At 43.0% G+C, this 24,863-nt stretch overlaps 1 protein-coding gene across 1 annotated transcript in view; it reads left to right on the top strand.

Moving 5' to 3' along the window:
• The first annotated feature begins 6,485 nt into the window (after positions 1 to 6,485).
• Zc3hav1 (zinc finger CCCH-type containing, antiviral 1) overlaps positions 6,486 to 24,863 on the top strand; it is a 56,862-nt gene continuing 38,484 nt past the window's right edge. Inside the window, exon 1 of the mRNA XM_078040612.1 lies at positions 6,486 to 7,459. Coding sequence (XP_077896738.1) covers positions 7,152 to 7,459 — 308 coding nt within the window. The 5' untranslated portion in view covers positions 6,486 to 7,151. The remainder of the gene's footprint in view (positions 7,460 to 24,863) is intronic.

The following is a 24,863-nucleotide window of genomic DNA, read 5'->3' as shown; positions in this document are numbered from 1 at the left end:
TAAAAGCAGCTTTTCCTTTCACTGTTCTGGGCAAGTTAACCCTTCAAGGACAACACCTGAGAAGGGGAGAGCTTCTTCTCCCCTCTCTTTCCTCCTCCTGCCAGCTGTTACCATGGAGCCCAACTGTTAACTTATCTTAAAAATGTAGACATCTCTGTGAAGCCCAGCTCAAGGCCAGAGGCCTTGTTTGCACATTTCTTCAAAGTACTATACTGGATACGTTTGTGAAAACTAGTAAGGGGGTGTCCAGCACCTGGAGTGCTGGTATCTTCCCGGCCAGTGGCCAAGTTAACAGGGTGACACGAAAATAGGAAGTTTATCTACATTGGACTCTTTTGCAGAGACTCTTTTGCTGATAGTCCTAAAATCAGGGATGGTGAAGATGGCTTTTCTGTGGAGAAAGGGGTGCCACTTCACTCTAAGTGGAATATCTCTATCTATGCTTCCTGGTTCCATGTCTAGAGCAGCACACACACACACACACACACACACACACACACACACACACACACCGCCCCCGCCAAGATGTTCTCCTCACCTGGAGCCCCGAGGAATGGAGCTGGCCATCTGTGGACTAAGACCTCTTAAACTGTGAGACCCCAAATCGAGTGGGGCCCAGAGCAGGAAAGAACTCTGCAGCAGGACCAGCCTGTTACAAACAGTCCTTGTGCTTGGACCACACAACTGGGCAGGTGTGGTTAGTACAGGTGTCAGTAATAAACAACATATATATGTAGGGTAGCATCTGTGGCAGATCCCAATAGAAGAATCACAATACACTTCCCTAAGATTGTAGAGCAAGTTCACGTTCCCTGCACTGAAGGTTTAAGCTCCTTTTGAAAAACAGCTCCTAGCTTCTGGTAGGCCTTGGCAGAAATACCAAGTGACCATGAATTCAGAACTGACCATCATGATAAGTGAGATATTGTTGGACACATCAAGTCATAAACCAGGCAGGGTCAGTATTAAAGGCATCATTGGATGAATCTGGTACATCTGAGGTTGAACACAAGCAGGACCAGAGGGTCCAAGCAAGCTTTATGAGTAAGTAACCCAGATTTCCATGTGATTGACTACAGTTGCGCCACATCCCCTTCCTAAGCAGAAATGCCCACGGTATTTATGGCATGTTAGTTCCTCTTTTCATCAGAGAGCTTTTTTTTTTTTAATTGCAGTTGAACACAATACCTTTTTTAAAATATTTACTTTTTAATTGAGTTGGACACAATACCTTTATTTTATTTATGTATTTTTATGTGGTGCTGAGGATAGAACCCAGGGCCTCAAATGTGCTAGGCGAGCACTTTGCTGCTGAGCCCAAACCCTAGCTCCTATCAGAGAGATTTTTGATAATAGCTACCAGCAAAAATCTGCAGAAGGCATTGTGGTTTGTAGCTTCCTCTGTGTGTATAAATGCCAGGTTTGCAGAAAAACAAAACAAAACAAAACTTATGAAACCCCTGTCTATCTAGAGGATGATGCAATTATCATATGAACCTCCTAGACACCCCACCCTCCACTGGGTATAAAGTCAAAGAATTTCTAGACTCGTTGTTCAGAGGAAGAATTCTTAGATGAGAGCCGCCTCTGAACTCTGCAGTCAATAAACCTGCTTCCTGAAAATTCCTCAGGTGCCCAGCCTCTTCTGTCCTACTTCATGAGGGAATTCCATAAACCTCTAAAGGAGGAAGGGAAAAGACCAAGGTTGGGTGATGGAGAGGTCTGCCCAGTACATGCATCCTGCTAAAAATGGATGGAAGCCATGTTACAGTGTCGTCAAGGAAGGCCTTGTAAAAAAGGTGATGAGTGATCATCTCCCTGATGGAAGGAGTTTAGAGTGGACTCATCACACCCGTGATATGGAAAAATGGCCTTAGGTTAGAATAAAAGTGATTTATGGGCAGTCACCTATGGACTAAGACCTAAACTGTGAGCCCCCAAATAAACTTTTCCTCCTCTAAAATTGTCCTTGTCGGGTCTTTTGGTTACAACAGAGAAAAAGCTGGCTAAAACAACATTCAAACCATAGCAATTGGGTTCACACAGGAAGGCTGCCTGTGGGGATAGAGGGCCTGAAAGAAAGAGATTGGAGAATCAGAGACAAGAAGGTCTGGTGTATAGGCCCGCGTGGGGGGATCTCAAACGGGAAAGATGTTTGTATCCCCTGTTGAGCTTACTAGTAAGTGCCTACCACAGAAGATGCACCTACCAATCAGACAAAATCACTAGGCTGGATAATGCTTTCCCCAGTTTTTGTGATGGTCTCCTCCACCACTGCTGTTGGTTGGGTACCCAAATAAAGATGACACGGGGAGAGAGATGGAGGGAACGCCAGAGCCTATCAGCATAGACAACTGCCTGCCAAAATGAAAATAGGTGCTGCCACCTTTGGAGGTTCAATCTGCTGGACATGAAGACCAGTGCTACATTCTCCTCCTTAAGAACACCAGTAGGCTATTTGGTAATCTGTAGACTGCATGGAGTCCCCTTTTGTCTTGGAAAGACCAGGAGTTTGCTTTGTTGTGGATATGGAGTTGCCTTTCCTGTCTGCAGATGTCAAGAGCGTCCCTCTCTGAAGGCTTAAAGATTGCCTGATTCAAAGACAAGAATCTCACAGGACACAGCAGCGCACCAGACAGCACTCTTTTGGCACAGGAGTTGGTGGGGAGTGAGCCCATGAGCATGGGATCCACTGGTCACCCACCTCACCAAACAGAAGCTCCTAGATGGAGGACTAGCCAGCCAAGCGTGTGGCAGAAGTGGCAGCGTGGAGGTGACACACTGTGCTGATGGCCTTCTCCAGGACATGATGGTATATGCCTTGAATCAGATAGGATTCTAGTGTGTGTCCCCAAAAGAAAGGACATATGGATCTGGAAAGAACGTGTAGAAGTACAGACAGCTTCCCTGGACATCATTCCAGTGACTCACTGGGCTTTCCCGTTCCCACAACTCTGGACTCCACAGAGTGAGAGGTCCTGGTTCCCCAGAGGGACACACTTGCCCAGAGACGCAGCCAAGATCCTATTGGACTACAAGTGATGGCTACTGGGCCTCCTAATGGAAAGGAGGGCCCAGTCCTTGACCTAACCACCTCCATTTTGTCCCTCTGACTCCATTTGCTTTGTGGACTTTTTCCCTTCTGAGCCACACTCTCTCTCCGGCAGTTACCTCGCATTCCAGGAACAACAATTCTGGTAGATAAGGATCTCTGTGACAAAGGATCAAAACTACCCCCAGCAATGGAAGCCCTGGCAGCCTGGAAGAACAGATTGCTCCATGATATAGCCCCCATAAGCAGGAGCAATCCTCTCACTAAGAGAACCCAATCACCCCTTCAAGCCATGGTGGCTGTCCAGGAGCTTCTCAGAACCAGTCCTGAGATAACCATCCACTCTACCTGACCAAGATTACCCTCTCCCTGCTGTGCAATGTATGCCCCCGAGCCATGCTTTTGTTCTTTTTTTCTGTAAAACCTCAAAGTCCTGGTCAGCCCCTGGAAGAGACTTCTTAGGTCACCTCTCCCCCTCCCCCATGCCCCCTCTGATCAGAGCTCATTTCCACTCTTTGCTACTGTGTGGCTTGGGTTGGTGTTTTGGAGTGGATGGCTCAGCCTGGTTTTACCACCCATGGAACTGGGGTCCTTTCCCTAAAAACTCCAGTGACTGGGATTAACAGGTAAGAAAAGGAATGGCCATTTTATGAGAGGTGATTAATGCTGGTCAGCAAAGGAAGTAGAACTGCTGTGATGCGATGGGCATGGCGGAATACGTGTGGTACTCCAGTGGCCTATTTGGGTTATGGGTTATTTCTTTTTTCATTTGGCACTAGGGATTGAATCCAGGGGCACTTGACCACTGAGCCCCATCCACAGCCATTTTGTATTTTATTTAGAGACAGGGGCTCGCTGAGTTGCTAGTGCCTCAAAAATTGCTGAGGCTGGCTTTGAACTCGCTATTCTCCTGTCTCAGCCTCCTGAACCACTAGGATTACAGGCATGTACCGCCTCACCCAGCTGGGTTATTTTTTGGTCCTCCTTTTCTTAACAGAGGCTGTTGATGGACAGGACAAGAGTAGCAATCCTGGCTGGAGAATGTGCTCACATTGCATAGGAATGAGGATCGAGACACCTGATCCGGTAAGCTACTGAGATTTGCTGAGTGGTAGCTAAGGGTGAGGGGAATTGATGAGGAAATGATGAGAACCAGTCGTGGCCTTGAGACCCACTGTGGTGACATGCACCATAGTTCATTCCATTAACTGTCCTCTTCTAAGTTTTCTAGTGGAAAGCAAAGCTCTGAATGAGCTGTTCCCTAAATACAAATGGAGAAGGAAAGCCATGTGGTACGAAGGATGGACCATTGCTGTTGCAGTGTGTCGCTCAGGTTGCCCTTTAACCCAGGGCTTGCAGCCTGGTTCAGAGGAGCCTGTTAAGTTCATAGCCTGCAGCTTCAGCTCCTTGCAGATCTGTCCTGGTCTTTCATCTTCTCTGGTGGCCTCCGCCCAGGACAGGAAGGCAGTGGTACAAGGGCCCAGCCTTTTCTGCCCCAGGCTGAGCTTTGGCTCCTGAGCTCCCCTTTGGGCTAGCAGACTGTGAGGTCTGCAGGCAAGTCTCAGGACAAGTCTCAGGACTCTCACTTCCCCCCTTGGCTTCCTCTGGTGTGACACCCAGGAAATCTTCTGCACATCGAGTCAGTGTCAGTATCTCATTTCCGAGAAGCCGACGTGTGACAATATATATTTAAAAAAATTCTCTAAGTGTTTCCTTTGTCCTTCTTTCCCATAACTCAAATTGTTTTTCATGACTTCAAAGTGAAGGGAATTATATATCTGTGCTCCCAAACACTCTCACCAAGCTGGACTCTTCATTCTTTAGTCTGCCCATCGCATTAGGATTCGGTTCCTGATTCTCTTTCTTTTCTTTTTCTTTCTTTATTTTTTATTGGGGGAAGGGCAGGGATTGAACTCAGGGGGCACATAACCACTGAGCCATATCCCCAACCCTATTTTGTATTTTATTTAGTGACAGGGTCTCATTGAGTTGCTCAGGGCCTCCATTTTGCTAAGGCTGGCTTTGAACTGTCTGTACAGTCTTCCAAGCCACTGGGATTATAGGTCTTTTTCTTTTCTTTACTAGGGTTTGAACCCAGGAGTAGTCTACCTCTGAGCTTCAACTCCAATTCTCTTAAAAATTTTATTCTGAGAGAGTCTTGCTAAATTGTAGAGACCGACCTCAAACTTGCTATCCTCCTGTCTCAGCCTCCCCAGTATGTGGGATTCCAGGTGTGTACCCCCACTTTCAACTCAACTCCCTTACTATTAACGTTTGTTCAAGTCTTCCCAAATACATGCACCCTGGATGCAAAGGCTGCTTCTTAGATATCTGCATGATAAGATCAACTAACTAATGTAAAGGCCCCAAAGTAGATAGATAGTAAACACATTGACTTAATTGATTTAATAATAAAAGGCTCCTGGGAACTTGTCAGACCACAAACAAAGCCAAGTGGATTAAAACACAACTATAGAAGCCACAGCCAGATTTCTCATTTCAATGAGGAATCAGATGATCCTATGTGGGCCCCCATTTGGCTGTTTTTTGTACCATAGTACACTGAGACACAGTTCCACTATCATGAAGTTTCATACTGAGATTTCCCAATTGTCTTTTTGAAGAATTTCTAATTTGGCAACAAGGAGTTTCTTACTGTTGTTATCCTTTTTTTTTTTTTTTAAGGGCTTATTTCCTCTCTGATCAATGGTTCAGTTATTTTATTTTGGGATGATGGGAGGAAAACCTTTTTCTTTTTCTAACTTGAGCCCACGGGGCCCTGCAAATTAGAATAGTTCACAAGTACTCTCAGAAGCTTCCAGTGAGGGGAAATTCAAGGACTATCCTGAGGTAAAGATTTACATATCATCTCAATACAACAAAAGCAGGAATGGGGGTTCGGGCTTCAACAGGAGATTGTGGAAAAAAGCCCTTGGGCTATTTATTTATTTATTTATTTATATTTTTAATGTTAATGAAGGGTGCGGTGTCTCCCAGGCAGCTGAGAACGCAGGAAACTTCTTACTGGGGCTTTAATGGCTGCATTTTCCGGAGGTTCTGCTTCAGTCAGATAAGGGTAGACGTTAAGGCAAGAGTTATTTCTGCACGTTTTATAGCTCAAAGGCTTTCACTTAAAAAATCCATGCCAAGTTTGGGGAGATGGGTGGTGGGAGGTCACCGATTTTACATTATGTCTGAGCACGCCCACTTGTGACTTCTTGCTTATTAAGGGGGATTAAGCAGCGGTGTGGGGCACTTAGGTTGGCGATTATAGGAAGACCAGAACGGGTCAAAAGTGGTTCTTCACAAAGTCCTCGACACAGAAAGAATGAATGAAAGAAAGAAAAAGTAATAATCGCTGTCTTTTAAGAGGGGTCGGTGGTGTCGGAAAAAGTGTGCACATCAGTCCTACATCAGGCGCATGGCGATCTGGGCCCCCGGGGCCAGATTTTGGGAACCTCGGTGTCCTCCGGGCTCCACTTGATGGCAGTGCGTATTTCTCAAGTTACTTTCTCAAGTACAAAGTGAGGAAAATGAATTTTAAATCGTGGAGTGGTAGCGAAGATCCTCTGTCACCGGAGGTACAGCCCAGAAGAAGCGCTCGCTAAGGTCAGCTCTTTCCGGGGATGGGTGGGGCAGAGAACCAGAGGACGCTTCAAGTGGGCCATCGAGACGCGTCATCGCCTTTGGGGCTGGTTTATAAAAGCCCCCACCAGAGCCCCAGACCATTTTTACTTCCTCTTCGTTCCGAGGAGGCCTTGCGGTACCCAGCTGGGGAACGACCCTCGTCGAACCTAGAACCGAGAGGGGACTGCCCTCGCGCTGCTGCGTCGCCGGTAAATCTGCCAGCGCTTGTTGGCTCCTCACTCGATCGCCCGCCGCTGACTTTAAATCTGACCCAGATCTAACCGAACCGAGGACGCCGTCGGTGTGTCCTGGCCTCCTGACCCTAGAGCCCAGCTGGAAACCGAAACCGCGGGACTCGGCGTACGGCACCGCCCGCGGCCGCCCCCGGCACACTTGTAAGTTTCGATTCTCCCCGGAGCCGAGTCCCGCGCAGCGGCCAGGCCAGCTCACCGAGCGAGCAGGCGAGCGCGCCATGGCTGACCCGGAGGTGTGTTGCTTCATCACCAAAATCCTGTGCGCCCACGGGGGCCGCATGTCCCTGGAAGCGCTGCTCGACAAGATCGCGCTCTCCGAGGTGCAGCTCTGCGAGGTGCTGGAGGCGGCCGGGCCCGACCGCTTCGTGGTGCTGGAGACCGGCAGCAGGGCCGGCGTCACCCGGTCGGTGGTGGCCACCACTCGAGCCCGGGTCTGCCGTCGCAAGTACTGCCAGAGAGCCTGCGAAGACCTGCATCTCTGTAAACTCAACCTGCTGGGCCGGTGCCACTATTCGCAGTCCGAGAGGTGAGTGCTCGTGGAGGGAGGGGCGGCTCCCGGTGGCCCTGATCCGCCGGACCGTGGGGACCGCTGCTCCCGGAGAGGCGCGACCTCGACCCGGCCCTGCAACTTTCGGCCTCTTCCTCATCCTCTCACTTCTCTGCTTCTGGTGGAGAGCCCCTGCTGCGCCCGCGATCCCACCCTTGCGGTTCCTTTCCTTCCAGCGCCCCCAGACCGTTCCTTGAACATGGCCAAAGCGATATTGCCCAGTGGGGACGAGGCTCACCCGCTGCCCTGTTTTTGCCCTGAATCCTAACAATACAGACTTTGGATAAGGCAGGCTTGGGAACGTAGGAAAATACCTCCACTTTCTGGCGTCTTTCAACTTTTTTTCTTTTCTGCTTCCCTCCTCTCTGGACAGGTTGTGTCTTCCAGCAGCCCAGCCGCGCTGCGCACCTGGATGGGCTCCTTGGCGGGAGCCGCAGGGCTCTACTTGGTCCTCGATTCCCGGCCCCCTCTATGCCCTCAGTACCGCTTTCCTCCTGTCTGGAGCGTGGCCACACCACCTGGCCTGAATGGTCCCTTTGGAGGTTACCTCGCCAGCCTCCTTTCCCGCCGTCTGCGCGGTGGCCCCAAAACGTTTACCACCCTTTTTCAGGATCACTCTCTCAAATAGTTTTGAAATGGTGCGGTTTACTTCTCAAGTTGCTGCTTCTGTTTGTTCTTTTATGCCTTCTAAATATATATATTTATATGCTTATAAATATATAACCTTGGGCTTAACCCAGTTAGTTGTCTTCCAAATCTCTCCCTAAGAGAGCTCACTCCTATGGGGTCAGCTGTCATATCTATAAAGATGGCTTCCAAATATGTATCCACTGCCCAGACCTGTCTTCTGAATCCAGTTTTTCCATCTCTGCCTCTGAGCAACAGCTGCCCTCGGGCCAAACTCCCTCCAGGCAGGCTCTCTGACTTTCCCCATAACTTTTTTTTTTAATTTATTTTTTTTTCATAGATTTATTTTATTCATTTATTTTTTTTTTAATGTGGTGCTGAGGATTGAACCTAGGGCCTCACATGTGCTAGGCAAGCGCTCTATCACTGAACCACAACCCAGCCCTAGCTTTTTTTTTTTAATATATATTTTATTTTAATTGTAGATGGACATAATAACTTTATTTTATTTACTTTTATGTGGAGCTGAAGATCGAACCCAGGGTTTCCCATGTGCTAGGCCAGCACTCTACCACTGAGTCACAACCCAGCCCCCCTTAACTTCTTTATCCTCTTCCTTCACATACTAGATCACCAAACCCTTTTTTGTGAAGTCTCTCATTGCCTCTCAGCTCATCTGTCTTTTCCGAAAGAATGCCTTGTTGAATTAATGAATGGTTTTTAAGGCCGCATTTTTCTCCCAAATTTTTCTGTCCCTAGGTACTTCTACTCAATTATTTTTTCTTTACATTCTTCTCCTCCCGCCCCCCCCCCCCAGCTGGGAATTGAATTCACTGATCCCCATCCCCAGCACTTTTTTGTATTTTGTTTAGATACAGGGTTTCACTGATTTGCTTAGAGCCTGGCTAAATTGCCCAGGCTGGCTTTGAACTCTCCATCCTCCTGTCTCAGCCTCACAAACTGCTGGGATTATAGGTATGTGCCACAGTGCACGGCTCAATTATTTTTTCTTGATAGAGTACTTTCACACTTGGTGTACTTAAAAACGGTAAGTGGTACCTGTTGTCCAAAATGGTGGTCGTTAAACTTTGGTCATGCATTCACTAGTAAAACATACTCTAGTCATGCACTTCTGTACAAGCACTGGCCACAGCATGCTCGGCAATGTCTATAGACGTGGACCTTATCAATTGCACGCAGACATTGCCGAGCATGCTTGTGGCCACTGCTCCTTAAAACCCCTCAAACATGTAACAAAACAGACAAAGGAGGTGTATTTCAAATGGACTAAGTAGATGAGGTAATTTTTTAAAAAAAATTTTATTTGTTTATTTCAGCTCACTCTAAATTTTTTTAAAAAAGTGCTTGAATATGTGCTCCCTTATTTAAATATTTACTTAGTATGTTGTGAGGCAACAGTTTGAAAGTCTGCTTCTGAGATGTGGGGAATTATTTGTCTAGAGACAGTCATCTGAGTCACCAGCAACAAGAAATCACCCAGGATGAGAGGAGGGGAAGTGGGTAGATGACAGAAAAGGAAGGAACATTCTAGAACCATCCTGAATAACGGGATTGGAAGGCTTTGTGATCTTTTTTTTTCTGTTCTTATCTGTTCTGTAATGAAAAATTCTTCACTAGTTTTTATTGACTTTTTAAGTTTAATTTTTTCTTTGAAGTTTTTCAACATACTCAGAAGTGGAGAGAAGACTGATGAGCCCTATGTATGTTCGTACCTATCATTTTGGATTCAACAGTTATATTTTAAACTAGTCTTATTTCATTTATTCAGTCCTTCACAGTTGTCTTCAATGTGTTGTGTTGAAACAAATTCCTGCAGTTATTTGCTTCATAATGACTTACCTTTAATAGATAAGAAATATATTTTATTAACATAATCACAGCAAGATGATCACATTTTACTAAAAACTATAATTAGTTTTTAGTAAAATGTGATCATTATTATCATCTAAAACAAGTTGGTATTCACATTTCCTTGATTGTTTTATAAATCCAACTTGTGTTTCCAGGAAACAAACCTATACATACAAATCCATAATTGTTTTGAGATATTATGTATCTAATATGTTTAGATACTTTGTTTCAATTTGTTGTACACAATATGTTTAGGATTTTTCATTTTATAGATTTTATTTTATCTTTAAAAATTTTTTTGACCTGGTTTGAAATGTCAAAACCATGTTAAACTCCTAAAGTGTGTTGGTAACCTGTACTATTCTGTATTTTAAAACATTATCTATAATTTAGGGACTATTTTGTCTGTACAAATTTTTATTTATTTATTTATTTATTTTTTTAAGAAAGAGTGAGAGAGGAGAGAGAGAGAGAATTTTTAATATTTATTTTTTAGTTCCCAGCAGACACAACATCTTTGTTGGTATGTGGTGCTGAGGATCTAACCCAGGCCGCACGCATGCCAGGCGAGCGCTCTACCGCTTGAGCCACATCCCCAGCCCCTGTACAAATTTTTAGATGGTCCCTCCAAAGAGGGAAAAAAACACGATCTGTTTTTTCTTTTTTTAATGGAGTGATAAAAATCTTATTTCTTACATTTGTTGGTTTAACTATATTTAAAATTTCCTTTTATATTGCTATTGAATTTAGGGATTACACAGAACTTTGTTTTCTAAAAAGTGATACTTGCAAGTTTGAGGATTTTCTTTGTGAATCATTGGTTAATGACTTCTGCTAATCAATCAATACCCATATTGAGGTTACCATTCAGTTCAGTAAACTGCTCTATGTTTACATGGAGATAATTTGCCTTTTGCTGGATAAAACTTCCTCTACAGTACTACTGTTTTAAATAGGATTTCTCCTATTCTGTAGTTTCTCTTTCCTTTTGCATTGCTTTGAGCCATGCATTTTAGTTGATAGCAGGGCTTGATTAAGTGTTGTATAATTGTTTGTTCTGGTACATCAGTTTGAATATTTCTGTTTGTTTTGCTGAAATATATTCCCATGCATGAAGTTCAAATCCCAGTTCTGACACAAACAGTAACTATTATTTATTGAACAAATAATTATGTACCAAGCTCTATGAAAGCCACAGTAGAGACAGTATTCAAATTTTTTTTATTAACTTAATTTAATTTATTTATTTATATGTGGGGCTGAGGATCATACCCAGCACCTCTCACTTACTAGGGGAGCACTCTACTGCTGAGCCATAACCTCAGCCCCTAGTATTCAAATTTTTCTTTTTAGTAGATATTATAAATCCCTCTTTTTTTTTTAATATTTATTTTTTAGTGGACACAACATCTTTGTTTGTATGTGGTGCTGAGGATCGAACCTGGGCCTTAATGCATGCCAGGCCAGCGCGCTACCACTGGAGCCACATCCCCAGCCCATAAACCCCTCTTATGAATCTTGGACATAGCGGTCTTTATAAATTTACGAGAGAGAGAGAGAGAGAGAGAGAGAGAGAGAGAGAGAGAGAAAGGAACGAATTTACTAAAGATCACCTAGCTGGAAGAATTGATATTTGAACCTGATCTGTGTGACTTTTTTTTTTTATATTTATTTTCAGTTATAAGTGGACACTATCTTTATTTTTATGTGGTGCTGAGGATTGAACCCAGTGTCTCACACATGGTAGGCGAGTGCTCTACCTCTGAGCCACAATCCCAGCTTTCTTTTCATTGTCCAGTTTCTGTATGAAGCATTACCTTTTATTAATTTAAGTTATTATTTGCAAGCATGGCTTCTGTTTAACTGTTTAAGCTAGGCTGAGTCTTCGACTTGCTTTGTGGTTTCTGCCAATGTGGGTGTTTCCTCTGTGCTCTTTCCTGTTTGTATGCCTTTGCCTTTCCCTTTTGGGTGGGGGTGGGTAGATGGGAGAAGGACCCGTTGGCTGTTTCATATTGAAAGAAAAATACTGAAATGCACAAAGAATAATATGACAAGCATCATAGTATATATACTCTGAATATCTAGTAGAAATTATATAAGAGGATATATAAAGGAGAGGATGAATGGGGATAGGAAAGATGGTGGAACGAGATGGACAGCATTACCTTAGGTACATGTATGATTGCATGAAAGGTGTGACTCTGTTGTGTACTAGACAAATGAAAAGTTGTGCTCCATTTGTGTAAAATGAATCAAAATGCATTCTGCTGTCATCTATAACTAATTAGAAAAAAATTTGAAAGAGGATATATAATCTAATAAGCTTATAACACTTCTCAGGATGAATGTTTACACTTTTAATTTCTTCTATTTTTTTTTTTTTCTTTTTGGTCCTGGGGACTAAACACGGGGACACTTTGCCACTGAGCTACATATCTAGCCCTTTTAATTCATTTTTAACTACTGAATAGCATTTCATCATATGACTTACAGTACAGTTCAGTTAACTATTCCCCTGGAAATGGATATTTACAGTTTCTTGCTCCAGCAAACCGTACTGCCAGGAATACACATGGGTCTCTAGGTGCTCATGGCAACAGCATCCCTAGAGCAGATCATTAGGAAGTAGAATTGCTGGGTTGAATGGTTGCACAGCTTCAACTCTTCTGACAAATTAGAATTAAATGTGGTTATACCAATTATATTTGTGTGTTTGAGAGTCCCAGTTTCTCCATTTTACCAATCTATATTTGTGTGTTTGAGAGTCCCAGTTTCTCCATTTTCTGGCTAAATGACACTTGGTATTATCAGACTCTTTTTTTTTTAATATTTATTTTTTAGTTTTAGGTGGACACAATATCTTTATTATTTTTATGTGGTGTTGAGAATCGATCCCAGCGCCCGGAGCATGCCAGGCGAGCACGCTACCGCCTGAGCTACATCCCCGGCCCATGAGACTTTTTTTGATATATGCCAATTGGAAGGGTATGAAATGCTATTGTTTTAAGAAGATTTTTCTTTTCTTTTTAAGAAGAATTTTCTTGATCTGGGGATGTAGTTCAGTGGTGGAGTATGTGCTTAATGTATATGAGGTCTTGGGTTTGATTCCCAATACTCTCTCTACCTTCCCTCTCCAAAAAAAAAAAAATTAAAATTTTATTATATGATATTTAAGTCTTAGAAAATATGTAAAGAATATAGTGAAGATCTGGTACCCACCAATCAGTTGAAGAAATAGGATATTACACATTTTCATCTTCCTGAATTTTCTTCTTTGACCATTACTCCCTTCCCAGAGGTAAATGTTTTTTATTTGTTGATTACTTTTCTCATGCATGTATTATTTTCCCGAATATTTTGTATTTATAAGCAATACTTAGGATTGTTTTGACTGTTTTCAAATCTGCAAATCTGTACATGGTATTCATATTGAGAGTACAAATGTATCAGTCCTCTATATCCATGGGTTCCCCATCTGTGGATTCCACAAAGTGCAGATGTAACATATTCGAGGGTTTAGGGTGGAAATGTATCTAAACTGATTATGTACCTGCTTTTTTTTAAATATATTTTTTTAGATGTAAACAGATACAATTTATTTATTTATTTATTTATTTGTGGTGCTGAGGATCAAAACCAGTGCCTCACACATGTCAGGCAAGTGCTCTACCACTGAGCTGTAGCCCAGCTCACATGTAGCCATTTTTCTGCTCATCATTATTTTCTAAACAATTCAGTATACATAAAGTTTACATTGGTTGTATAAGATATTGTAAGTAACCTGGAGATGATGTAAAATATATTGGAGGATATTCATAGGTTATATGCAAATACTACACTATTTTCTATAAAGAACTTGGGTATCCATGGATTGGGGAGGTTCTGAAACAAGATTCCCTATGGGTACCCAATGACACTGTGCTTTCTGTGTTTGCTGTCATTTGCTCAATATGATGCTTCTGAGACTTACCCCTGCTATATTCTCTATTTCTCTACCTTTTTCTGCTCTGGGCCCTGGGATTGATAGGCCTCAGACCCATCTCTGTTCAGTTGTATCTCTACTTACTTTTTGAGGAGTCATAGAATTATGCCCATCTTGAACCTGCGGTTCCACTTTGAGCCTACGCCATACACTGGATTCTCTTGTCCCTGGAGTTCTCAAACCCATTTCCAGGGCTTGTGTATACTTCTTTCCTGGGTCTCTACACGTGGGTTGAAGGAATTTGCATGCACAGGCTGGCGTGTCCCTTGCCTCTGGATGACAGCATTAGAGGTGTAGGATACAGCCCAGGTGGGAAAAGAAAGAAGTGGTGGACTGGAGTTGGGAGCAGGGCTGGCTTCTTCCATTCTGCTATGTTCTGTCATAAAACTCTGAGCCATCCAAGAATTCTAGTTGGCCATCCTGATCACACAAAGCATATTTGTTAAGATAGGCAGCAAGAACGTGTTCGATTTGCACCTTCTTAGCTTGATTTATTACTATTGGATATTTAAACATTTATACGCAGGCCTCTGTCTCTAGCCTTGCTATGGGCCCTACAGGTTTTAGAACGGGACTACTCTGATTCATTGAAATGTGAAGTTTTCTTTGGTTTGAATATGCACAATTTACATATCCATTTTCTCAAGATGGAGATTGTTTTTACTTTTTGCTACTGGACCATGGTGATATGAACATTCTGGTATATGTTTCTTTATGTTCATGTATTGGAGTTTTTCCTATCTAGTAGTAGAATTCCCATACTTACCATTAGTTTTATGAGATAATTCTAAATTGTTTTCCAAAGTGTGTTTGCCAAGTAGAATTTTTACCAGATCTGAATATTTCCTTGCTTTATATTCTTTTCCCCCCACATTTTTAAATTGGTGTGTTATAGTTGTACATACTGATGGAATTTGTTGTTACATATTTCCTCATGTATACAATACACAATTTAACAATATACTTTGACCAATATCACGCATCCTTGCTTTACAGTCTTGCCAATTGGTATCATGGGCCTTTTAAAATTTGTGCCAATTCAGGGAATATGAAATTGTATCTCAATGTGTGTACTTTGTTGTTGTTTGTTTGTTTGTTTGTTTTGGTACCAGGGATTGAAACCAGGGGCACTTTACCACGGAACCATATCCCCAGCCCATATTATTTTTTATTTTGAGACAGGGTTTCCCTAAGTTGCCGAGGCTGGCTTTGAACTTGGTGATACTCTTGCCTCAGCCTCCTGAGCCACTGGTATTACAGGTGGGCACAATGTAGTTTTAATTGTTAATATGTTAGTGGCTTGGGCCCTTTATTTAAAAAAATATTTTATTAGTTGTTGTTGGACCTTGATTTATTTTTATGTGGTGCTGAGAATCAAACCCAGTGCCTCACGCACTCTAGGCAAGTACTCTGCCACTGAGCCCCAGCCCAAGTAAGATAATTTTACAAGGCAGGTAATATGCCTTAAAAAGGGTTGTGGCTCAGTGGTAGAGTGTTTGCCTACCAGAAGTTGAGGCACTGGGTTCAATCCTTAGCACCATATAAAAATTAAACATAGGGGCTGGGATTGTGGCTCAGCGGTAGAGCACTCGCCTAGCACGGGAGGGACCCGAGTTCGATCCTCAGCACCACATAAAAATAAAGGCATTGTGTTGTGTCCATCGATACCTAAAGAAATAAATATTTAAAAAAAATTAAACATAAAATAAAGGCATGTTGTCCATCTACAACTATAATTTTTTTTAATTGTCTTACTTGATAATGCTGCTTTGCATTTTATTTTTTGGTCATCTTAGTGCTCCCTTTATTTTTGTTTGTGATAACCTTATTTATTCGCCATTTTAAAAAATAGCTAAAACTATTTTAAAATGATTAATTCAGAGTCAGCCAGCACACTCATGAGCGGAACCATCATCACTATCAAATTCCAGAACATTTCCATCACCCCCAGCAGAATCCCCACCCGTCAGCCATCACTCCTCCTTCCCCAGCTCCTGGCAACCAACCTCTCAATCTATTTTCTGTCTCTCTGGATTCTGAACTTTTCCTATAAATGGAATTACTTAATATATGTCCTCTTGAGCCCGTTTTATTTCTAAGTATGACATTTTCAAGGTGTGCATTTATTTATTTTTAATATTTTAGTTTTTAGTTATAGTTGGACACAATACTTTTATTATTTATTTTTATGTTGTGCTGAGGATTGAACCCAGAGCCTCACACGTGCTAGGCGAGCGCTCTACCACTGGGCCACAACCCCAACCCCTCAAGGTGTGCATTTTACTTGCCTGTGAGCCCTGTTGTTTGTGTGAAGGTATTTACCCAGGAATCTTCCTGGAAATTCTTTCTGTTACCAATTTGCACTGTCTGTGTAATCCTGCTCTCAGGGTGGGAGCCTTGGAGATGTGCTGTTTTCTGCAATATCATGACACAAAAGGGTACACCTTGTAAGAATCATTTGGGAATTTCTGTTCTCTTTTCAGGTTTGCTTCAATTTTTTTTTCATTTTAATGTGATCATAGTTGACTTTCAATGTCTATGGTGTTCTGCAGAAATTAAGCTAAGAAATTCAATAGGATTGTAAGGGGTACTGTGGACCATGATGAAATCTTATGTAGTGACAAATAAGCACCCAATAACAAAATACTACTTTTTGCAATAATATAGCAATGGCAAAAAAATAAACATTTAAAATAAGTGATGTTTGTTTCCCATCCGTAAAATGGGTCTGATTTTCATACTCTTTTGACCATATTGACTTTCAAACAGGAATCTGTGATCTTTGCCTGCAGGTACTTTGAAATAGCCAAGGTGCCAAATGAGTGTGGAAAAGGAATCAAAGATTTTAGGAAGACCTAGTGGTTGAGGCCCAGTGAGAAATCAGAAACCAAGTTGGAGCAGGGAGGCTGACTCAGTGTTGGGGAAGAAAGTAGAGACCCAGCTTTTGATCTTTTAACTATTTTCCATACAAAAAGAACTTAAATGTTTCAGACCAACTTGCTACATTAAGTTAAAAGAGGTCTTTTAGGCCCTGTGTCGTGGTGCAGGCCTGTAATTCCAGTGGCTCTGGAGGCTGAGACAGGAGGATCGCAAGTTCAAAGCCAGCCTCAGAAATGGTGAGGCGGTGAGGCGTTAAACAACTCAGTGAGACCCTGCCTCTAAATAAAATACAAAATAGCTGGGAATGTGGCTCAGTGGTTGAGTGCCCCTGAGTTAGTTCAATCCCTGCCCCGCCCCCCAAAAAAGTCATCCACAGCAAATTAGCGAGGCTCTAAGTAATTTAGTGAGACCCTGTCTCTAAATAAAGTATAAAAAGGGCTGGGGGTGTGGCTCATTTGTAAGTACCCCTGGGTTCAATCCCTGGTACAAAAAAAAAAAAAAATTAAATCAACTGTATCAAGGTAAGATTTATATTGAATAAAATATACCATTTTTTAATATTTACTTTTTATTTGTAGTTGGATACAATACCTTTATTTTATTTATTTTTATGTGGTTTTGAAGATCAAACCTAGGGCCTCGCACTTGCTAGGCGAGCGCTCTACCACTGAGCCACAACCCCAGCCCTAAAATATACCATTTTAAAGTGAACAGTGTAAAGAGTCCTGACAAGTGGACACATGCCATGTTGCAAGACTGCAAGAAAAGGTATGGAGTGTTTTCATCAGCCCTAAAGGTCTTCTTGTGCCTCTTCTCTGTTAACTGGTTAATCCCACCCCCACTAATTCTTTCAGTCCAGGCCATGATTTCTGTTTTCTTAGATTAAAAATAAATAAATAAATATAATGAGCTGCAGCATTTCCTCCTCTCCCTGACAGATTGTTTTGAATAATGTCCAGGTGTACAGGTACTCAGTTTTCAAACTGTGCTTCTCGAACTTCCGTGTGCCTGTGAACCAGGTGGGGAGCTTACTGAACTGTGGGCTCCTGAGTAACACAGGGGAAATTCTGGTTCAGAAGGGATGGATGCAGCCCTGAAGGATTCTTTTGCAGGGGTCCAAACCACACTTTCAGAAACAAATGGTACCCTGAGAGGTGCTTTCTGGCTGATTGCTAATGCAAGTGTTATGTGCTTTCCCAGCTTGAGGAAGTAAAAGAGAAATGATTTGTTTGGAGCAGAGTGAACAAAAGATTCAAAAGTAGTGCTTTCTCAAATGTTAAGGTGACCTACCTGTTACTCTATGTGGCATAACTAAGACACACAGGAAGCCTCTGGCATTCTGGCCAGCCGGCAACAGAGTGTTCATTCCCCTTCCTGTCTCGCTAAAATGGAACCCTCAAATACCCTTAACTAGTTATTAATCTTCCTCTCTAGTTTGTTTTATTATTAATCTTAGCTTTCAAAGGAATTTATATCTGGGTGGGGAGAAGAGACACGTGACAGGAGAGGAGTCTTGTGTGACCTACTTTCGCTAATCATCCAGACTTCTGGCAACATTGCCACCACCTCCTGCCCTTTAGTCTCTTCCCTTCCTAGCCTTTCTCTCAGTCCTTCTGTGATGTTGGAGTCACTTGCAAACACTTTCAAAAACACTGATGTCTGGCTCCTGCACCTAGACATTGTGATTTAATCAGCAGATGAGTTGGGGGGTGGGGAGGGGTCTGGATTTTCTGATTTGTTGATCATTTCCTTCTGGTGCTGGGGGTTGCACCCAGGACCTCAGGCAGGGTGGGCAAGAGCTCTGTCACCGAGCTACATTTTACAAACGTTGTACCACGCAGCAATGTTTGCAAACCACTAGAGAAGTGTCCAGACCGGGGAGTCGTCCCCAACAGAGAGATGATGTTTGGTGGCACCAATGCTATTTGTCCCACTCTTGGTGCAACTGTAGAACCTGTACAGATTTTGAGCCTCTTTCCCCACCCCGCACCCCTACCCCCATCCTTAGTGGGCCTGGATCCCCTCCTGTTGCCCTCTGCAGTCTCTGGCCTCCTCTTCCCAGGCAGAGACCTGCAGCTCGGGCTGGGCCATGCTGCAGTGATGGCTGCAGTGATGGCACGGCTCCCTTCTCTGTGCCTAGCAGCTGCCTGTATTGCAGTGTGGTTACGGCCAGTGCTCCCAGCTCCACCTTTGTCTCCCCTCCACAGCGTCTGTATTCTGTTTTAGCCACTCTGTTTCTCCCTGCCTTCCCAGGGGTTCCAGCTGTAGTGAACCATCCTGACAACAATCTAATCTTTTTAAAAAAACTTTTAAATTTTTTATTTGTTCCAATTAGTTATACAGGACCACAGAATGCATTTCGATTCATTGTACACAAACGGAGCATAATTAATTTTTCATTTCTCTGATTGTACACATATATATATATATAGTGGTACTACAGGTTGCACCACATGTACAGTCATACATGTACCTATGGTAATGATGTTCATCCCCTTACACCATCTTTCCTGTTCCTAGGCTCCCTCCCCTCCTCTCCCTCCCCTTTGCCCAATCAAAGTTCTTCCATTCTCCCCATGCCCCCCCCCATCAGCAATCTAATCTGGAACATGAGAAGTACCAACATAAAGAGAGTAGTGGCCTTAAAATGGTACTTATTAGGGTTGTTGTTATTTTATTTACTTATTTTGGGGTATTGAGGATTGAACCCAGGGGCACTTAACCACTGAGACACATCCCAGCCCCTGTATTTTCTTTTGAGACAGGGTCTCACTAAGTTTCTTAGGGACTTGCTAAATTGTTGAGGCTGGCTTTGAACTCACAATCCTCCTGCCTCAGCCTCCTGGAATTGTTGGAATTACATGAATCAACAGGTAGGGTTGTTTTTTGATTCCTGACATTCTATTCCTATTTATTTATTTATCTATTAGTTGTAGATGGACACGATACCTTCGTTTCACTTATTTATGTATTTATGTATTTATTTATTGTGGTGCTTAGGATCAAACCCAGTGCCTCACATATGCTAGGCAAGCACTCTGCCACTGAGCTCCACCCCTGGTCCCCTGACATTTTATTCATTAGAATAATGTTCTGTAGATTTTTATCTTTCACATATCCTGGTTCTTTCTCTACCTGGCTTACATTATGGTGAACTATTTCCTGTTTTCTACAGAAGTCAGCTGTTTTCATCCACCCGTTGGGTATGGGGGAAGAGAAGGTTGAGGAGGAGAAAGGAAAGGGGTATTTCAATACCAGTTACTCTCCAGATTCTCTTGGTTTCTGCTTGGTCTGCTGTTGAGCTGGCCCTGTGTTTACTTGACTTGCAAAGCCCAAGGGCTCAGAGGCGAACATCCAGTTCAGGAGCCTAACCCAGAATCAGATATGACAAGCCCAACCAGTGATTCTTAACCCTGACTGCACATTAGAATCACCTGGGGTCCAGCTCTGCTCAGATTAAACCCTTGTCTGAGGGTGTGGCCCAGGGTCAGGTATTTTTAAACACTCTCTAGTTAATGACCGTGTTGTTGGGATAAGAAGCACTGTGGAGCCTGGCTTTTTGGTTGGCACCCTGGGGCGGGGGGGGGGGGGGCGGGGCGGGGGGGGCACTTTTTGCCTGATTTAAAATAACTTTTTTTTTTCCTGTGCTTGGAATGAAAAAGTGAAAAGGTCATTTGTTTTTAGGTTTTAGGCCTGGGATTCCTGAAAGAGGGACTATTCTGCCTCTTTCAAGGCCATCTCTAATCCTTTGTTAAAAGTTACCATTTCCTATCCCAACTTCTGCAATTTGCTTGAAGTTTATCAGCTCCAAGTACACCCAGAACTCTGCTAGTGTTTGCTTTGTCCTGGGCAACTCTGGGAATCGGGGAGTCCTGCAGGTCTAACCAACCTTCTGTAGGGCCCATTGTTCCCTTGTGGGAGGCACCCTTGAGCCCTGATACTCTAGTGTGCCCTAGAACTTGCTCGGTGGATCATCTGGGAGCTTGCCACACACGTCAGTTCTGAGTGCCCCCAGACCAGTGGTTCAGAAATTCTGGGGCTGTTTTGTTTTTTTTTAAATTTAGAGACAGGTCTCACTGAGTTGCTTAGTGCCTTGCTAAATTGCTGAGGCTGACTTTAAACTTGTAATTCTCCTGCCTCTGCCTCCCAAGCTGCTGAGATTACAGGTGTGTGCCACTGCGCCTGATTGTTTTGTTCTAATAAATCCTCTACATGATCCCAATGAATGCTAAAAATATTTGATATCACCTGGTAGGTCTGGGAGGAGACCCCCACAATTTGCTCTTGTACAATCTCAGGTTGATGCAGAGGAGGCTGTACCCAGGACCCACACTATGAGAAGTATTAGTCCTCAAGAGGCCAGTGTAGAGCCAGGCACATTGTGGTGCACGCCTGTAATCCCAGCAGCTCAAAAGGCCAAGGCAGGAGGATTGCAAGTTCAAAGCCAGCCTCAGCCACTTATCAACAACCTTAAGCAACTTAGCAAGACCCTATCAAAATAAAACAGAAACGGATGCAAAAACAGATGAGGATATGGCTCATGGTTAAGCGCCTCTAGGTTCAATCCCTGGTATCCGCCCCCCCCCTGCAAATAAAAAAGGCAGTAAAGAGGAATAGTGGCTTCAATAATCCAGAATGGTAATTTTTTTTTCTTCTTGATTTAGAAAAGTCTCAGATCTGTTTTGTTTGTTTTAACAATCAGATCTCCCCTTATCTGAGTCACCCTTAACTTCTCATCTTTCTTAGGTTTCCCCAAGTAGGATTATTTTGATGGCTAAATTAATAACAGATGTAAAGTTCCTGTCACTCTGTGCTTGCCCCCAAGTAGAATGTGAGTACAACTTGCCCCTCCTTTGTGGCTGATCAATGTGCTGCAATTAGGGCAAAGATAAAAGTTGGGGGACGTCTGGGGAATGTGGAGAAACAGTGGGCCACCAGGTGTAGGGCCACCAGGTGTAGGGCCACCAAGGCTAGACATACATGTTGCAGTTTGAAACAGGTTTTAAGTAGATGGAATCTGAAGGAATAAGTAGTTTGCTGGAGGCCCAAGACAAGAAACGAGAAGTGTAACTGGGCCAAGTGTAACTGGGGTAATGTCGGGGACACCAGCCAGTGCAGTGCATGCTAGGTGTGGCTCTTCCTCCAGACACAAATGACCTGGGTGGGCTGGGAAAGTCCTAGACACTCAGGGTTCCAAGCAGATCTCCATTAAGCTGCCTGGCTGCTTTTGGGTTTTTAGAGAAAGCGGTGAGTTCAGGGACCTTGGGAGTGACATGTCCTTGGTGAGGACAGGCACAACCAATCCTGCATCTCCATGTGACCTGCAAGAGATGCCATCAGCTGGGCTCCGTGTTCCGGATGTCTGGACTGGAGCCCAAGGGAAAGTAGGGATTCCTTATTCCAGTGGCCAACAGTTAGTTAATCAATGTCTCAGAGCCAGAGGGCAGAGCCTTAGTCTGTCCATGGGAGTGTTTTAGTGATATCATTTTCAGATCAATATCAACAGGAACATTGATGGCAGTGTCCTGAGAACCAGGGAGTGAGATGCCTCACAAGGTCTGGTCAAGATATGATGGAGCCATTTCTGCTTTGACTGGAAGCAGCAGGAGACTACCTGTGGGCTGGGGCAGTGAACGATAAGGCAGAGTCTTAGCCCAGCTGCAGGGGGTTTGGGGAGGTGGAGGTTGGTGGGGAGCAGTTATCTGAAACCACAGAGCCCAATCCAGAAGTCAGCAGATAGTTGAGGTCCGCCTTATCAAGGAGTGCCAGAAACATGCTGAAAGCCAAGGTCATTGGTGGAGAAAGCAAGGAGAAGCCTTGCCTGGGAAAATGGCTGGGGTAGAGGCTGTTGCCAGAGACTGACCAGCTGTCCTTGAGCTGTTCATGAATCACGGTACGGTACATGGCATGGCTGGCCAGGGCGCCAGAGCTCAGCAGGTGGCTGACAGGGTTGTTGATTCTGTGGCTTTTTTTTCTTAGAAGTTCTATTGCTAGATCTGAAGGCAATTCCGGAGGGTTTCAGAAATGTTTCACACACAGGCAATATTTGGATAAGTGACCTTTAACAATTAATGCTTAGAAAATAACGTTTGTCTAGATGTTTACATTTTTGAAAAATCACCGATTTCAATAAGGTCATTTTGCATTTCTGTTTATCAGCGACAAACAACTAAAAATAATAGTGGCATCAGATAATATTTAATATTTGGGACAACGGAGACGATTATTAAAGGAAAATTTTTAATTAAAAGTTGAGAAAACAGAACAAGGCTTGAGGCAGTAGAAAGGTATCTTGGGTTCCTGAGTCAGAAAATTTAAGACATGTTAAATATGCAGTGGGATTTATGGGGTTAACAGAAATAAGATCTCTGTTATGCTGTTTTGTGGAAGTTGACAAAAGTTTGATAAAATTTTAAGGAGAAACAGTTAAGCACACTGAAACAAAAAAGGAGTAAGCTAACAATATCCTAAATTACAATATTTAAAATATAGCATAAAAGACCTCTGAATTATATGGTATTATGGTATTGGTTTCAAAGTAAAATGGCAGAATGATAAAACAAACATGTGCACACGCACACAGTAGGGGTTCCAGTAGTTTTAAACTTTATAAAAGGTTAACGTACAATAGTCCAGGATAACAAGAAAGGAATCATTTAATAGAAGTTATTGAGAAAAACTGATACAAAACACATGTCCCACTTTGACAATCTTTGTCATTAATAAGCTTCAGATATTTGAAAGAATTAGTATTGAGTTGGTCATGGTGGCGCAAACCTATGATCCCAGCAGCTCTGAAGGCTGAGGCAGGAGGATCACAAGTTCAAAGCCAGCCTCAATAACTTAGTGAGGCCCTAAGCAACTCACTTTATATAAGTGAAAGGGCTGGGATATGGTTCAGCGGTTGGGCACCAAGGGGTTCAATTCATAGTACCAGAGAGAGAGAGAGAGAGAGAGAGAGAGAGAGAGAGAGAGAGAGAGAGAGAGAGAAGTGGTGTACATATGAATTTTTTCCCAACTGTTAAACAGTAGGCTAAATTATGAGTGGTGAATGGGGAGGACCTGATTGTATCAATATTTAGCAATGACAACCTTAATCAATTCTCAATGAAAAAAGAAATGCAAAACTATTTGAAATCAACAAGATAGGTAAAATGGATATTAAAGAAACAAAGAGGGCTGGGGATGTGGCGCAAGCGGTAGCTCACTCGCCTGGCATGCGTGCGGCCCGGGTTCGATTCTCAGCACCACATACCAACAAAGATGTTGTGTCCGCCAGTAACTAAAAAATAAATATTAAAAAATTCTCTCTCTCGGGGCTGGAGTTGTGGCTCAGTGGTAGAGTGCTCACCTAGCATGCACAAGGCACTGGGTTCGATCCTCAGCACCACATAAATGTAAAATAAAGATATTGTGTCCACCTAAAACTTAAAAACAAACATTAAAAAAAAAATTCTCTCTCTCTCCCTCTCTCACTCTCTCTTAAGAAAAAAAAAGAATTAATTCAAAATGGTACTCACTTTAGTTTAAAAAAAAAAAAAAGAAGAAACAAAGAGGGCTGGGGATGTGGCTCAAGCGGTAGCGCGCTCGCCTGGCATGCGTGCGGCCCGGGTTCGATCCTCAGCACCACATGCCAACAAAGATGTTGTGTCTGCCGAAAACTAAAAAATAAATATTAAAAATTCTCTCTCTCTCTCTCCTCTATCTTAAAAAAAAAAAAAGAAAGAAAGAAAGAACCTTTGCAAATCTGCAGGTCTGTATCTTCATTAGGTAAACAGTTAAAGAATAGAAACAAACAGTAATGAGAGGAAACACAAGCTTCACACCTACATTTAAGAATATTTCAGTTGAGGCTGGGGATGTGGCTCAAGCCGTAGCTCGCTCACCTGGCATGCGTGCAGCCTGGGTTCAATCCTCTGCACCACATACAAACAGAGATGTTGTGTCTGCCGAAAACTAAAAAATAAATATTAAAATTCTCTCTCTCTCTCTCTTTAAAAAAAAAGTCTTGCTCATAATAAA

The sequence above is a fragment of the Ictidomys tridecemlineatus genome, chromosome 2, assembly GCF_052094955.1.
Source record: "Ictidomys tridecemlineatus isolate mIctTri1 chromosome 2, mIctTri1.hap1, whole genome shotgun sequence".
In the NCBI taxonomy this organism is placed as follows: domain Eukaryota; kingdom Metazoa; phylum Chordata; class Mammalia; order Rodentia; family Sciuridae; genus Ictidomys; species Ictidomys tridecemlineatus.
This window is presented reverse-complemented; position numbering and strand designations above follow the sequence as displayed.